Here is a 17116-nt window from a genome sequence, read left to right on the forward strand (position 1 = left end):
CAGTGACCACCCCTGTATAAAAGGCGCTAGAGAGCCTCTGTTTAGTTTCGTTATGGACTTCCACCAGTAAACATCTGTTTGTTTTCACTCCTGCTAGTCCGTGTCTAAATCATTCACGGACTTAACAATTCTTGTAAATCTTTTCTGCACCCTCTCGGAGGCCTTCACATCCTTCATAAAGTGCGGTGCCCAGAATTGGACACAATACTCCAGTTGAGGCCGAACCAGTGTTTTATAAAGGTTGATCATAACCTCCTTGCTTTTGGATTCTATGCCTCTATTTATAAAGCCCAGGATCCCATATGCTTTTTTAACTGCTTTCTCAACCTGCCCTGCCACCTTCAATGATTTGTGCACACATACCCCCAGGTCTCTCTGTTCATGCACACATTTTAGACTTATACCCTTTAGTTTATATTACCTCTCCTCATTCTTCCTACCAAAATATATCAGTTTGCACTTTTCTGCGTTAAATTTCATCTCCCATGTGTCCGCCCATTCCACCAGCCTGTCTATGTCCTCTTGCAGTCTATCACTATCCTCCTCACTGTTCACTATACTTCCACGGTTTGTGTCATCTGCATATTTTGAAACTGTGCCCTGTACACTCAAGTCTATGTCACTAATATATATTCTATAATATCTATATATATCTCAAGTAAAGCAGTGGTCCTAGTACCGACCCCTGGGGTACACCACTGTACCTTCCTCCAGTCTGAAAAACAACCGTTCACCACTACTCTCTCTTTCCTGTCACTTTGCCAATTCCGTATCCATGCTGCCACTGTCCCTTTTATTCCATGGCCTTCAACTTTGCTGGCAAGCCTATTATGTGGCACTTGTCGAACGCCTTTTGGAAATCCATGTACAACATGTTAACCGCATTGCCCTCATTAACCCTCTCTGTTACCTCATCAAAAACCTCTATCAGAATCAGAGCGGCCGGGCCAGGCAGACGTGCGGCCAGGGCCCTGGCACCAGGAAACCCAGGGTGCAGCGCCTCCCCCATCCGAGTCGCCGCTTCTCGGTTTCTTCAGCCGGTTCCACCAAGTCTGACTCGGGACAAAGGGCAGGAGCCAGGGTCCCAGAATGGCCCGCGGCCCCGGGGAGCATGCGCACTCTCAGCAGGGAAATCAGCGCGTTGGGTAGAGTGGTTTCTGGGGCGCGGTGATTGTGGGTGCTGCGGCCGCCATTAGTCAGCAGCTGTGGGGAAGAGTTATACTGCAGGCTGACGGAAGGTAGGGCCCTGGCCGCCTGTGTAGGTCTTTTGTTGCTTCAGTTTGAGCTGGACTGGAGATGGAAGAGAAGTTGCTGGGTTTAACCCCCAGTACTTCTGGGCCCAGGAGGACCCAACAATTTCCATTGTGTGACAGTCAAGGGAGGTGGATTCTGGGGAGATTAGGTTGTTACACAGACACTGTCCCTACAATGTAAAATAATATTGTTTTAGGAATAAGTATTTCTGTAGAGGCTTTTAATCCAGTTTACATCTACAGATTTGTTTTAATTCATTCTTCGGATGTGGGCGTTGCTCGCAAGACCAGAATATGTTGCCAATCCCCATCTTCCCGTTGAGAAGGTGATGGTGGGCCGCCTTCTTGAACCGCTGCAGTCCGTGTGGTGAAGGTACTCCCACAATGCTGTTGTGTAAGGAGTTCCAGGATTTTCACCCAGTGATGATGTAGCAATGGCGATATATGTCCAAGTCAGGATGATGTGTGACTTGGAGGTGATGGTGCTCCCATGCACCTTCTGCCTTTGTCCTTCTAGGTGCTGGAGGTTGCAGGTTTTGGAGGTTCTGCCAAAGTTCTGGTCGAGTTGCAGATGTATAAATTCCATCTCCTTCTCCCACTCCCACCTCTCTCTCTCTCTCTCTCTCTCTCCCCTCCCATAGAGGCCAGAGGCCCAGACCAGGTGATAGATTCCCTTCACTGAGGGACATCAGTGAACCAGTGGGAATTTATGACAATCCGGCAGCTTTCATGGTCACTTTTTTCTAGTGCCGGCCCCACAAATGACCAGATTCATTGAGCTCAATTTCACAACCTGCCTCTTTAGTGGGTTCTCTCTCACGCTCCCTGTTTTAAATTCATTTTACAGGGTATTAGAAGGGGAGGATTTGCAGACGGGAAACTCAAACCACACATCACGTCAAGATCTGACAGTCACTCGATTCATCAGGAACTGAATATCATCGGCCTTTGAATATGGAAGCAAAAACCACCGTTCACACCAGGGAGAAACCGTACACGTGTTCTGTGTGTGGACAAGGCTTCACCCGATCCTCTGGCCTATCGCAACACAAGTGCATTCACACCGGGGAGAGGCCGTTCCCCTGCTCTGTGTGTGGGAAGGGATTCGCTCAGGCATCCATCCTGCTGACACACCAGCGAGTTCACACTGGGGAGAGGCCGTTCACCTGCTCTGAGTGTGGGAAGGGATTCACTGATCCATCCATCCTGCGGAGACACCAGCGAGTTCACACGAGGGAGAGGCCGTTCACCTGCTCTGAGTGTGGGAAGGGATTCACTTATTCATCCCACCTGCTGACACACCAGCGAGTTCACTCCGATGAGAGACCTTTTAACTGTTCGGACTGTGGGAAGTGCTTTAAAAGTTCCTGGGAACTGCTATTCCATCAACGTGTTCACACTGATGAGAGACCGTTCAGGTGCTCTCACTGCGGGACTGGGTTCAGGCGATCATCTGAGCTCACTGTACACCAGCGCACTCACACTGGGGAGAGGCAGTTCACCTGCTCCGAGTGTGGGAAGGGATTCACTCGCTCATTCACCCTGCTGAATCACCAGCGAGTTCACTCTGACGAGAGACCTTTTAAATGCTCGGACTGTGGGAAGTGCTATGTAACTTCCTGGGAACTGATACGCCATCAACGTGTTCACACTGATGAGAGACCGTTCAGGTGCTCTCACTGCGGGACTGGGTTCAGGCAGTCATCTGAGCTCGCTGCACACCAGCGCACTCACACTGGGGAGAGACCGTTCACCTGCTCCATGTGTGGGAAGGGATTCACTCGTTCATCCAACCTGCTGACACACCAGGGGGTTCACTCTGGGGAGAGGCCGTTCACCTGCTCCGTGTGTGGGAAGGGATTCACTCACTCATCCCACCTGCTGAAACACCAGCGAGTTCACCAGTGACTGCAGGGGTTGGATTCTGCTGTTGCTGCTGTTAATCACATCTAGGACTGAACCATGTTCATTCTGACAGGTAGGGATTGTTTCTGCTGATAACTCCGGGAACGGGGCTGGAGTTTAATATTCTGGATAGATGTCAAATAAACCAGCTTTGTTTTAACACATTGTTGTAGATTTTCTTCATTCCCTCCTGAATGTTTAGCATCACCTGGCTGGAGCTCACAAAGGACAAACTGGGGGAGGATCATACGGCGGGAACAGAACTTCCTGCACACAGTCCTTCAGGGCCACACTAAGAGGGGTAAACGGAACTTTGGTCTTGTCTCTCTTCACTGACCGCAAAGTTGCCGTGTGGGTTAATCTCGAGGCGTGTGAGAAACGTGTCCCAGCCACTCTCTGCCATGGTTCAGAGCTCCTAGGCACGGAACAGAATGCTCCTTTAGGAATGTACCCCAGTGCTTTTATTTTAATAGCCTTATTAACCTGTGTTGCTACTTTTAGTGATTTGTGTATCTGTATCCCTGGATCCCTCTGCTCCTCCAGCCCATTTAGACTCTATGGGGGAAATTCAGTGGCGCCCCTTTTGGGTCGCAAACGTCACCGGGGCTGATTTTAGCCCCCTGACAAACTTAGCGCCCCAAGCAGGAGGCAGGGTGCTACTGGAAGCGCACCCCTCCCTTTTGAGTCGCTACGAGTGAATTTCACGGTGCTTCGTGTAACAGCGCCACGCCCGGCGGCACATAGCACCACGTCATAGCAGACCTCCCTCCCTGATTAAAGGGGAGGGGCCTAGCACTGCGCACACCAGGGCCCTGCTGGACCACCGGGGAGCGGGGTGTCGGATCAAGAGGAGCACCGGGCTGAGCGATCGCGGCCAGCACCCCGAAGAAGGAAGGGGAAGGGGGCAGATGCTGGCAGTCGGCCAAAATAAAAAGTTGCCGCCCGGCACCTGCCCTTTAAGTGGCATCGCCACGGCTGCAGGAACGACCCCTGACCCTGTCGGACATATTGTCCGGTGATAGGCCAGGGGTTGTATACCCAAGTTTGCAGCCGGCGTGCTGGGCATTGCGATGATGTCATTGCCAGCGGTGTAGTGCCATGGGGCGTTACCACCACCGCTAACCTCCCGCTGAATATCACAGGATGCCATAATCACAGGATGCACAAAGTAACCGAATTCCACACCCTTGCCCAAGTAGTGAGTGGCCTCCTTATTCTTCCCACCAAAACACACCACCTCACACTGATCTACAGTGAAATTAATTAACACACCACCTCACACTGATCTACAGTGAAATTCATTAACACACCACCTCACACTGATCTATAGTGACATTCATTAACACACCACCTCACACTGATCTACAGTGAAATTCATTAACACACCACCTCGCAATTATCTATAGTGAAATTCATGAACACACCACCTCACACTGATCTATCGTGACATTCATTAACACACCACCTCACACTGATCTATAGTAAAATTCATTTGCCAATTACACCCCCATGCTGAAATTTATTAATGGCTTCTTGCATTTTGTCTTCCTTAGTATTAACTCCATCTTTTTTGGTGTTTTCGACAAACTTTGAAATTGTTCTTCTGATTCCTGAGTCCAAATCGTTTATGAACAACAGTGCTCCCAGCCCCGATCCCTGTGGAACACCACTGTACCTGAACTCTTTAAATCACTCTGCTCCTCTACTCCTTTTAAAGTTTTACATAAGAACATAAGAATTAGGAGCAGGAGTGGGTCACACGCCCCCTCGAGCCTGCTCTGCCATTCAATAAGATCATGACTGATCATCGACCTCAACTCCACTTTCCCACCTGATCCCCATATCCCTTGATTCCCCTAGAGTCCAAATATTTATCTATCTCAGCGTTGCATATACTCAAAGACTCAGCATTCACAGCCCTCTGGGGCAGAGAATTCCAAAGATTCACAACCCTCTGAGTGAAGAAATTCCTCCTTATCTCAGTCTTAAATGGCCAACCCCTTATCCTGAGATTATGCCCCCTAGTTCTACACACTCCAGCCAGGGGAAACAACCTCTCAGCATCTACCCTGTCAATAACCCTCAAAATCTTGTATGTTTCAACTTAAAATGTACATTTCCCTTCATTTTTCCTCCCAAAATGTATCACTTCACATATCTCTACACTAAATTTCATCTGACCTCTACCTGTTCAATCTACTAACCCATGTATATCACTTTAAATCACTCTTCACAGTTCCCCACACTCCCTATTGTAGTCTCATCTAGATATTTTGATCTTGTGCTCCATAAAGCCAAGCCCAGATCATTTGTCTATATTGAGAAGAGCAATGGTCCCAACACTGACCCTGGGGGACACCACTGTTTACATCCCTCCAGTCTGAACATTCATTAACCACTACTCTCCGTCCTTTACAAAACTTCCTATCCATGCTGCCCCACTCCCTTTAATACCGTGAGCCTTAACTTGTCCTCCCACTTTTAACTGTTTGTGTATCTGAGCCGCTTGTTTCCTACAATACAACACTGTCAGTGACTACACTTCAAAAGTACTTCATTGGCTGTGAAGCACATTGCGACGTCCTGAGGTGGTGAAAGCTGCTATATAAATGCAAGTCTTTCTTTCTTGTAGGTTTTAGAGATATTAACATAACAAGGCTAAAATTCATTGACATCAAATGTCTTATGTAATATGCATTATGCGAAAGAGAAGTTTAGTCTGAGTTAGAAACTCAAACAGGTGTTTCACTGCAGCCAGGTCGCTATGGCAACACTGAAAAGACATTCCATTCACTGAATCGACTGGTTGGAATCTGTAATCATCAGGGGAAAGAACAGAGTGTGTTTGTTATTAAACACAATATAAGCTTAAAGCAGAGTGAGTAGTAGAATAGATTAAATTATAATGTGTGCTGTTCATACGTACAATTGTGAAACTATAAGAAATAACATAATTAACAGCAGGCATGGTAGTTTAGGGATGATGAGAACATTACTGAAGAAAAGTAACTGTTGGGAACCAGGGAATCACAGAATCCCCACAGTGCAGATAGAGGCCATTTCGGCCCATCGAGCCTGCACCGACACATATCCCACCCGATCCCCGTAACCCCTACACCAACACATATCCCCGTAACCCCACTTATTTAATCCCCCTAACGCTAAGGGTCAATTTATCATAGCCAATCAACCTAACCCGCACATCTTTGGACTGTGGGAGGAAACCGGAGCACCCGGCGGAAACCCACGCAAACACGGGGAGAATGTGCAAACTCCACACAGACAGTCACCCGAGGCCGGATTCGAACCCGGGTCCCTGGCGCTGTGAGGCAACAGTGCTAACCACTATGCCACCGTGCTTGTAAATCACAGACTAGTGAACTTCCAGCTGTCTTTTCCTCGCTTCCTGCCAAAACCCAGCAGAGAAGACAAAGAAGAGTCAGGTGCCAGAGATGGATCACTGCAGGGTATAAAAGTGAGGGGATACTGATGTAAGGGGGCAGTCAGGACTGGAGATCAAGCTCAGGGCACCTGAGGTTCCATCCAGTGGGCTGACCTCATGTAATGTTAGTGGGAGTGGTGTACAGACCTCCAAACAGTAATGCAGAGGTTGGGGATGACATTAAATGGGAAATTAGAGACACGTGCAATAAGGGCACAGCAGTTATCATTGGTGACTTTACATATAGATTGGGCTAACCAAATTAGTAACAATACTGTGGAGGAGGAATTCCTGGAGTGTATATAGGATGGTTTCCTGGACCAATATGTCGAGGAATCAACTAGAGATCATGCCATCTTAGACTGGGTATTATGTAATGAGAAAGGATTAATTAGCAATCTTGTGCGAGGCCCCTTGGGTCAGAGCGATCATAAGATGATAGAATTCTTCATGAAGATGGAGAGATCCCACAGCAGGATCTGCCATGAAACATTCCACAAACATTCCTCTATAAAGTCCAGTCCAGAAAAATATCAAATGGCTTGATGTATAGATGTAGATTTGCCTTTTACAAATTCTTGAAAGTGAGGCAATGTAAGATCCCACAACAGTGCAGTCTGGAATTAAATCAATATTATCTCATGGTCTATATTCTCTAGGTTTTTCAGACATGAGATTCAGTACCAATGCACACAGCAGATAACTTGAACACAGACAAGCCCTGCATACACATCAGCTTTTGCTGTCTGTCTCTCTCTCTCACACACACACACACACACAGGCCAGCCTTAAGATTGCCATAAATCACTGTCAGCAATCAAAGAAAGTTGATTTCTTTCATTGCTCCGCTCTGTTTGGCAGTTTAAAAACAAACAGAGAGTATTCAGTATTTTATCTTTTCACTTTGTGGTCTACAGAAACAGGCTTTCTATTCTGCAACGTGCCTTATGATTTCATGTCTCTCTCACTCTCACTGACTGTCTGCCACTCACACAGTCTCCCTCCCACCCACACTGAACTAAAATGAACAGTAACATGACACACACACACAGACAGACTGCAATTTGCAGACACACAGACACCCACTCACATACAGACACACTCACACAGACTCTACAATTTGCAGACACACAGACACCCACTCACATACAGACACTCACACAGACTCTGCAATTTGCAGACACCCACTCACATACAGACACACTCACACAGACTCTGCAATTTACAGACACACAGACACCCACTCACATACAGACACACTCACACAGACTCTGCAATTTACAGACACACAGACACCCACTCACATACAGACACACTCACACAGACCCAACAATTTACAGACACACAGACACCCACTCACATACAGACATACTCACAGACTCTGCAATTTACAGACACACAGACACCCACTCACGTACAGACACGCTCACACAGACTCTGCAATTTACAGACACCCACTCACATACAGACACACTCACACAAACTCTACAATTTGCAGACACACTCTTCTTCTTCTTCTTAGGCAGTCCCTCGGAACCGAGGATGACTTGCTTCCACATTAAAAATGAGTGCTCAGGTGACTGATGTGTCCAATGTGGGACCGACAGTCTCTGTCACAGGTGGGGCAGACGGTGGTTGAAGGGGCGGGTGGGTGGGGTGCTTGGGTTGATGTGCGCTCCTTGCGCTGCCTGTGCTTGGCTTCCACTTGCTCCCGGCGAAGAGACTAGAGGTGTTCGGCGCATTCCCGGATGCTTCTCCTCCACTTTGTGCGGTCTTGGGCCAGGGATTCACAGGTGTCGGTGGGGATGTTACACTTTTTCAAGGAGGTTTTGAGGGTGTCCTTGAAGCATTTCGACTGCCCACCTGGGGCTCTCTTGCTGTGCCAGAGCTCCGAGTAGAGTGCCTGTTTTGGGAGTCTCGTTTCGGGCATGCTGACAATGTGACCCGTCCATTGGAGCTGATCGAGCGTGGTCAAAGCTTCGCTGCTGGGGATGTTGGCCTGAGCAAGAACACTGACATTGGTGCACCTATCCTGCCAATGGATTTGCAGGATCTTGCAGAGGCAGCGTTGGTGGTACCTCTCCAGTGCTTTGAGGTGCATGCTGTACATGGTCCATGTCTCTGAGTCATACAGCAGGGCGGGTATCACTGCTGCTCTGTAGACCATGAGCTTAGTGCCGGGTTTGAGGTCCTGGTCTTCAAACACTCTCCTCTTCAGGCGACCAAAGGCTGCACTGGCACACTAAAGGCGGTGTTGGACTTCGTCGTCGATGGCAGACACCCACTCATACAGACACACTCGCACAGACTGCAATTTGCAGACACAGACACTCACTCACATACAGACACACTCGCACAGACTCTGCAATTTGCAGACACTCACACATCCATTTTGAAAGGGGTGCAGCCTGGGAGCGGTTGAGTCACGTGACCCTGTGGCTGGGCCTCTGACCTCACAATGGGAGATGACGCAATCAGCTCGAGCTGGAAACCCTTAAATTAAATTAAAATCAAATCAACGGCCGGAAATGGTCACACAATGGGAGCAGTGACTGTGATGTATTGTGTGTTCTCCTCCCACCTGTGGTGGCACTGTCACAGCAGATAAATGGTTGGGTGTTCTCTTGGTTAAGTTTAGCTCTCTTTGTTTGGAACTTTCCAGAACTTCCCTTTCCTATCTGAATAAAGCACTTCATGTTTGAATCTCTGAGTTCTGAGTCCTAAATTGTGTCTAGGTAGAAAGGTACCGACACAACAAGTGGCGACGAGGATCGGATGAATCTGCATTGTGGGAACTTTCTTGTTTTCGACTACAAAACACTCGGAACAGAGATTGCAGCATCACATTAACGTTACGGCAGTGAGTAAACAGAAATTTTAATTTGAAACGTGAGATGGCTACTATATTAGAAAACATCGGTGATTTTGATGAAAATGTGGAGCAATGGAGCACATATACAGAACGTTTTGACTATTTTGTATTGGCGAATGCGGTGGCAAACGAAAAGGTCATGCCTATGTTTTTGAGTGTAATGGGGCCGAAGACATTCAATTTACTTCGCAGCCTTGTGCAGCCAGAAACTAAAACATATAAGCAACTAGTGGAAATTCTTGGAGCACATTTTTCAACAAAACCTCTGGTTATTGCTGAGAGATTTAGATTTCACAAATGGAATCAAGAGGAGGGGGAATCAGTGATGATGTTTATTGCTGCTTTAAAAAGGTTGTCAGAGCACTGCAAGTTCAAAGAGGTGCTGAAGGACACCATTAGAGACAGACTCGTGTGTGGTCTGCAAAGTGCAGCCACACAGAAGCGGCTTCTTACTGAGGACAACCTTACTCTTGAAAAGGCCTTTGAAGTTAGTGTCTCCATGGAGATGGCGGAAAAGGAGGCTCACCAGTTGAGTTCAACAGGGAGAGTTCACAAGGTGTCATCTGAGCCTAAAGGTGTGCGGAACGGCACATGTTACCGTTGTGGGAAAACGGGCCATCACGCTAATGACTGCTGGTGTACGGAGCTGGAATGCCAAAATTGTGGCAAAAAGGGTCACATTGAATGCACCTGTAGAGGTAAAAAAAGAACACAGAGCTGGGAAGCATGAAAGCAAAATGTCTGTATTTGGACAAGAGAGGAAAAGGAGTGTTCATTCAGTGCAGTATGATGGAACAAGCAAAACAGAGGGGAGCGACACCTCTGAGGAGGAAGAGGTGCACATACTGATGGTTGCAGGTGGTTCAAATGGCTACTGGGTGTCACCACTGGTGGAGGGACATTCAGTGCGGATGGAGGTGGACACAGGCACGGCTGTGTCCCTTGTTTCAGACACTGTCTACAACAAAATGCTAAAGCATCTTACCCTTCAGCCAAGAAACATTGTGCTAAAGACGTATACCGGCGAACCTGTGGTCATGAGAGGCGCCATTGAGGTGACAGTTAAATTGAATGGACAGACTGCGAAACTGCCACTATATGTGGTGAAGGGAAATTACCCATCTCTACTGGGACGTGCGTGGCTAGAGAAAATCACGCTGGACTGGCCTGCAGTCCGCATGATGTCAAAAGGGGAGTCAGGTCTGACTGCAGTGTTAAACAAACATGCAGAACTCTTCAATGGGGAACTTGGGAGCATGAAAAAGATCAGTGTGAGACTGGGCATTAAACCTGACAGCAAGCCGAAGTTTCACAAAGCCCGACCTGTACCCTATGCAATTAGGCCAAAAGTTGAGGCTAACTTGGAGGCCTTAGTCGAGAATGGAGTCCTGGAGCCTGTGAGCATGAGCAAATGGGCCACACCCATTGTTCCTGCCCTGAAAAAGGATGGATCTGTTCGAATCTGCGGGGATTTTAAAGTGACTATTAACCCGGTGCTGTCTGCGGAACAGTACCCTCTTCCCCTCATTGATGATCTTTTTACGGGCCTGGCCGGAGGGCAAAAGTTCAGCAAAATAGACTTATGCCAGGCTTATCTACAAATGCATGTCGATGACAAATCAAAGGAGCTGCTGACAATTGTGACACACAAGGGGCTATACAGGTACTGCCGCCTTCCGTTTGGAATTACGTCGGCCCCTGCTCTATTCCAAAGGGCAATGGATCAGATTTTGAGTGGACTGCCAGGAGTCCAGTGCTACCTGGACGACATCCTTGTCACTGGGACAAATGAGGAGGATCATCTTCTGAACTTGGATGCGACACGACAATGACTGAAAGAGAGTACGGACTCAGAGTTCGTAAGGACAAATGTGAATTCTTTCAGTCTTCAGTTGAGTACCTGGGGCATGTGATTGACGCTACTGGCCTGCATAAGGCGCCGTCAAAGGTCAAGGCGATCATGGAGGCCCCAGCACCCCAGAATGTGAGCTAGTTACGTTCATTTCTGGGGCTACTTAACTACTATGGGAAGTTTATTCCAGACTTAGCAACTGATGTAATGGCTTCAGCAATGTTGCTATGTCAAGGCAAAACATGGAAATGGACTGAACTGTGCAACAAAGCTTTCGCCCAAGCAAAGAAAGCATTGCTGAAATCGGAGGTCCTGACACACTTCGACCTAAAGCTACCCATGCAGCTAGCATGTGATGCGTCACCATATGGTGTGGGAGCAGTCGTATCCCACATCATGCCTTCTGGTGAAGAGAAACCTATCGCCTTCGCATCACGCACCTTGAACAAGGCCGAGAGTAACTATGCACAGATTTTCGGGTCCCACACCGGAATTCCATCTCTTGCTGCAAGCAGGATGCAAAGGTGGGCTTTACTGTTGTCAGGACACACATATGACATCAAATATCGCAAATCAGACTTGCACGGCAACGCAGACGGTCCCTCGAGGCTACCCTTGCCTGTTACTCCCCCAGAGCCTCGTCAGATAGACATCATCTACTTTAGACAAGTGGAGGGAGCACCTGTCACAGCAGTTCAGGTGCGAAGGTACACCCGCAACGATCCAGTCCTGTCTGAGGTAATGGACGATGTCATTCGAGGGAGAGCCATAGGTGATTCGTCTAGTTTGAAACCTTACGTTTCAAAAAAAAGTGAGCTCTCCGTCCAGGCAGGTTGTCTTCTTTGGGGACGCGGTGTCATCATCCCGCCACCTCTGAGGGAACCTATACTGCAACAACTTTATACAGGCCACAGTGCGATGGTTCGGATGAAGGAAATGGCAAGAAGCTACTTCTGATGGCCAGGTCCTGATGGAAATATTGAGGAGAAAGCCAAAACATGTTCCCCATGTCAAAGGGTCCAGAATGTTCCACAGCTGGCAACCCTACACCCCTGGGATTGGCCTGCAGAAGTGTGGCAGCGAGTACATGTGGACTTTGCCGGTCCTTTCGAAAAGAAGATGTTTATGGTGTTTGTGGACGCTCATAGCAAGTGGCTGGAGGTCGCTGTGATGAGGTCTACCACGGCAGAGCAAACAATTGAGAAACTTGGTGAGATGTTCAGCCGTTATGGCTCACCGGAACAACTCATAAGTGACAACGGTCCACAATTTGTATCACAGGAGTTTGCAACCTTCCTGCATGTGAATGGTGTCCAACACATCAGGTCTGCGCCCTATCATCCCTCTACTAACGACCAGGCAGAAAGGTTCATGCAAACTTTGAAGCACGCCTTGAAGGCATCGCAAGGTCAGGGCTCCATCCACCAATGTCTGAACAGCTTCCTGTTGTCCTACAGGAACGAGCCGCATGCCACAACCAAAACGTCCCCCGCTTCACTCATAATGAAGAGGCAGTTGCGGACAAGTTTTGACTTACTCAAACCTCCAAGGGCAGAACAGGTTGTCCATTGTCAACAACAAGCTCAAGTTGAAAAGAGAGAAAAGAGCCAAGGAGAGACAGTTTCACTCTGGAGAGCACGTCCTAGCTCGAACCTACAACACTGGACCGAAATGGATTCCTGCTATGGTGATTGCACAGACAGGCCCTGTGTCTTACATGGTTGAGACTGCTGAGGACGTCGTTTGGAGAAGACACACAGATCAACTGTTGCTAGGAGCAGAGACAGCCACAGAGGCTCCAATGGCTGGTTGGCCTGAACTGTTTCCAGATGATACCGCAAACCAGCATCCTTTGCCACAGTGCTCTTCTCCAACACAGGAAGTCATAGAGACTGTTCCACCTGTGCAAACTCCTGACTTTCGACTGACACAGGCACCTTCTCCATCCAGGCCTGTGTCAATGCCTACTGCTGTGGAAGCCAGTGATGGCTGCCGGTATCCTGCCAGGGAGCGGCGGCTTCCAAGACGCTTGGATCTGTAGGCTTAGTGACTTACCCACAAGACTGGGGCAGAATAAACCCCAGGGTAAAGTCAGGGTTTGAGGCAGTCTACCTCTACCCTTGGTTAGTGAGTGCATTGAAAGTAACTTAACTGTTGAGGAATAATGTGGACCTTTCATTTAAGAGGGGAGGAATATGTTATGTATTGTGTGTTCTCCTCCCACCTGTGGTGGCGCTGTCACAGCAGATAAATGGTTGGGTGTTCTCTTGGTTAAGTTTAGCTCTCTTTGTTCGGAACTTTCCAGAACTTCCCTTTCCTTCCTGAATAAAGCACTTCATGTTTGAATCTCTGAGTTCTGAGTCCTAAATTGTGTCTAGGTAGAAAGGTACCGACACAACAGTGACGTCATCAATTGTAATGGTCACACAGACACACTCAGTCTGGGTCTTGTTTCCTGTAGCACACACAGGAGTCTCCAGATAAACTGAACTGATTCCTCCACAGCCTGAAACAGATTAAAGATTAAACAGGAAATAAACAGATTGAACATCAGTGTAAACAACCGCGAGACAGGGGTTAATATTTCAATAATAATTACAGACAAATATTACCCAGAAAAGTGACTGAATCCCATTGATATTTTATTTATTACATTAAACATTAACACAAACACTCATCCGATCCACTCCAGACTCCCGCAGGTCAGTATGAGGCGGTGGAGAGCGGGGACAGATCGGTCTGTGAAGGAGTTTGATCCCAGGGTCAGAATCCTCAGTGAGCGGTTTGTACTGAGAGCGGAGGCGAGATCCTCGGTATAAGAATCTGTGAGACCGACAGACCATAGACTGGGGATCAGAGAGAGAAATAACAGGAATCAGAGTAAATCCCCAGAGTTTATTAATAACAGTGTTACTGATACTAATAACAATGTACAGTGTCAGACATCCAGTTATTATAAACACAATCTCACACAGTCTGGTACTTACAACAGTCTCTGTATTTTACAGTCCAGGTTCCTCAGAGCTGCAGACAGTAGTTTCACTCCTGAATCTCCCAGATTATTGTGGCTTAGTCTAAACACAAACAGAGAGAGAGAAGCAAACTGAATCAAAGCCCGGAGCTGATATGATTTTCTCTCTCGGATATTACAGCAATCACAAAGTATTTCAGGAAATTAACAACTCGGTTTTTCCCGTCAGTGGCGGGCTGGGTCGGGTGGGGCTGGGGACGAGGATGGGTCAGGTGGGGCCTTGGTCCGGGGAGGGGTCGGGGACGGGGTCGGTGGCGGGTGGGGCCGGGGTCGGTGGAGGGTCGGGTGGCGCCGGGGTCGGTGGAGGGTCGGGTCGGGTGGGGCCAGGGTCGGTGGAGGGTCGGGTGGGGCCGGGGTCGGTGGAGGGTCAGGTGGGGCCGGGGTCGGTGGTGGGTCGGGTGGGGCTGGGGTCGGTGGCGGGTCGGGTCGGGGTCGGTGGAGGACCGGGTGGGGCCGGGGTCGGTGGAGGGTCAGGTGGGGCCGGGGTCGGTGGAGGGTCGGGTGGCACCGGGGTCAGTGGAGGGTCGGGTGGCACCGGGGTCGGTGGAATGTCGGGTGGGGCTGGGGTCGGTGGAGTGTCGGGTCGGGGTCGGTGGAGGACCGGGTTGGGCTGGGGTTGGGGGAGGGTTGGTTGGGGCCAGGGTCAGTGCAGGGTCGGGTGGGGTCGGGGTTGGTGGAGGGTCGGGTGGGCTCGGGGTCGGTGGAGGGTCGGGTGGGGTCGGTGGAGGGTCGGGTGGGGTCGGGGTAGGTGGAGGGTCAGGTGGGGCCGGTGGTGTGTCGGGTGGGGTCGGTGGAGGGTCGGGTGGGGCCAGCTTTGGGGGAGTGTCGGGTGGGGTCGGTGGAGGGTCGGGGTAGGTGGAGGTTTGGGTGGGGCTGGGGTCGGTGGAGGGTCGGGTGGAGGGACGGGTGGAGGGTCGGGTGTGGTCAGTGGAGGGTCAGGTGGGGTCGGTAGAGGGTCGGGTGGGGCCGGGATCGGTGGAGGGTCGGGTGGGGTCAGTGGAGGGTCGGGTGGGGCCGGGGTCGGGTGGGGCCGGGGTCGGTGGAGGGAGGGGCCGGGGTCGGTGGAGGGTGGGGCCGGGGTCGGTGGAGGGTCGGGTGGGGCCGGGGTCAGTGGAGGGTCGGGTGGGGTCGGTGGAGGGTCGGGTGGGGTTGGGGAAGGGGCCGGGGTCGATGGAGGGTCAGGTGGGGCTGGGGACGGTGGAGGGTCGGGTGGGGACGGGGTCGGTGGAGGGTCGGGTGGGGCCGGGGTCATTGCAAGGTCGGGTGGGGTCGGGGTTGGTGCAGGGTCGGTGGAGGGTCGGGTGGGGTCGGTGGAGGGTCAGGTGGGGTCAGGGTCGGTGGAGTGTCGGGTGGGGTCGGGGCCGGTGGAGGGTTGGGTGGGGCCGGGGTCTGGTGGGGTGGGGCCGGGGTCGGTGGAGGGTTGGTGGATGGTCGGGTGGGGCCAGGGTCGGTGGAGGGTCGGGTGGGGCTAGGGTCGGTGGAGGGTCAGGTGGAGTCAGGTGGTGCCAGAATCGATGGAGGGTTGGGTGGGGCCGGGGGTGGGTTGGGGTCGGGTGGGGTCGGGTTCTGGTGGAGCATCGGGTGGGGTCAGGTGGCGTCGGGGTCAGTGGAGGGTCGGGTGGGGTCAGGGTCAGGTCAGGTGGGGCCGGTGGAGGGTCAGGTGGGGACGGGGGAGGGTCGGGGTCGGGTGGGTTCGGGGTCGGTGGAGGGTCGGGTGGGCTGGGGACGGTGGAGGGTCGGTGGAGTCGGGTGGGCTGGGGTCATTGGAGGGTCGGGTGGGCCAGGGTCAGCGGAGGGTTGGGTGGGGTCAGTCGAGGGTCGGGTGGGCCGGGGTCGGTGGGGGGTCGGGTGGGTTCGGTGGACGGTCGGGTGGGGTCGGGGTAGGGCCGGGGTCGTTGGGGCCGGTCGAGGGTCGAGTGGGTTCGGGATCGGGGTCGGTGGACGGTCGGGTCGGGGTCGGGGGACGGCCGGGTTGGGTCAGGGTCGGTGGGCGTGTCGAGTGGGGCCGGGGTCGGTGGGGGTGTTGGGTGGGGTCGGTGGAGGGTCGGGTAAAGTCACCATGGTAACTGCTTTGCCCTTATTACACACGTCTCTAATTTACCATTTAATGCCATCCCCAACTTTCGCATTACTTTTTGGAGGTCTGTATACCACTCCCACTAACATTACACGAGGTCAGCCTGCTGGATGGAACCTCAGGTGCCCTGAGCTTGATCTCCAGTCCCGACTGCCCTCTTACATCAGTATCCCCTCACTTTTATACCCTGCAGTGATCCATCTCTGGCACCTGACTCTTCTTTGTCTTCTCTGCTGGATTTTGGCAGGAAGTGAGGAAAAGACAGCTGGAAGTTCGCTAATCTGTGATTTACAAGGCTTTATGGAGCACAAGATCAAAATATCTAGATGAGACTACAATAGGGAGTGTGGGGAACTGTGAAGAGTGATTTCAATGTGATATACATGGGTTAGTAGATTGAACAGGTAGAGGTCAGATGAAATTTAGTGTAGAGATATGTGAAGTGATACATTTTGGGAGGAAAAATGAGGGGAAATGTACATTTTAATTGAAACATATAAGATTTTGAGGGGTATTGACAGGGTAGATGCTGAAAGGTTGTTTCCCCTGGCTGGAGTGTGTTGAACTAACAGGCATAATCTCAGGATAAGGGGTCAGCCATTTAAGACTGAGATAAGGAGGAATTTCTTCACTCAGAGGGTTGTGAATCTTTGGAATTCGGTGCCCCAGAGGGCTGTGAATGCT

General features: G+C 50.6%; 1 protein-coding gene and 1 long non-coding RNA gene across 3 annotated transcripts in view; one reads left to right on the forward strand and one right to left on the reverse strand.

The window, feature by feature from the left end:
- Nucleotides 1–2104: 2104 nt before the first annotated feature.
- LOC147091941 (uncharacterized) overlaps nucleotides 2105–17116 on the forward strand; it is a 142674-nt gene continuing 127662 nt past the window's right edge. Inside the window, exon 1 of the mRNA XM_085976647.1 lies at nucleotides 2105–3155. Coding sequence (XP_085832773.1) covers nucleotides 2208–3155 — 948 coding nt within the window. The 5' untranslated portion in view covers nucleotides 2105–2207. The remainder of the gene's footprint in view (nucleotides 3156–17116) is intronic.
- Nucleotides 13949–17116, reverse strand: part of LOC147091942 (uncharacterized) — a 33214-nt gene continuing 30046 nt past the window's right edge. For both annotated transcript variants that reach the window (XR_015075249.1, XR_015075248.1), the window contains exons 3-4: nucleotides 14312–14398; nucleotides 13949–14170 (exon numbers count right to left, since the gene is read on the reverse strand). This is a non-coding gene — a long non-coding RNA (uncharacterized LOC147091942). The remainder of the gene's footprint in view (nucleotides 14171–14311; nucleotides 14399–17116) is intronic.

The sequence above is a fragment of the Somniosus microcephalus genome, unplaced genomic scaffold, assembly GCF_052327205.1.
Source record: "Somniosus microcephalus isolate GS21.2 unplaced genomic scaffold, FLI_Smic_1.0 unresolved_chr3, whole genome shotgun sequence".
Classification (NCBI taxonomy): domain Eukaryota; kingdom Metazoa; phylum Chordata; class Chondrichthyes; order Squaliformes; family Somniosidae; genus Somniosus; species Somniosus microcephalus.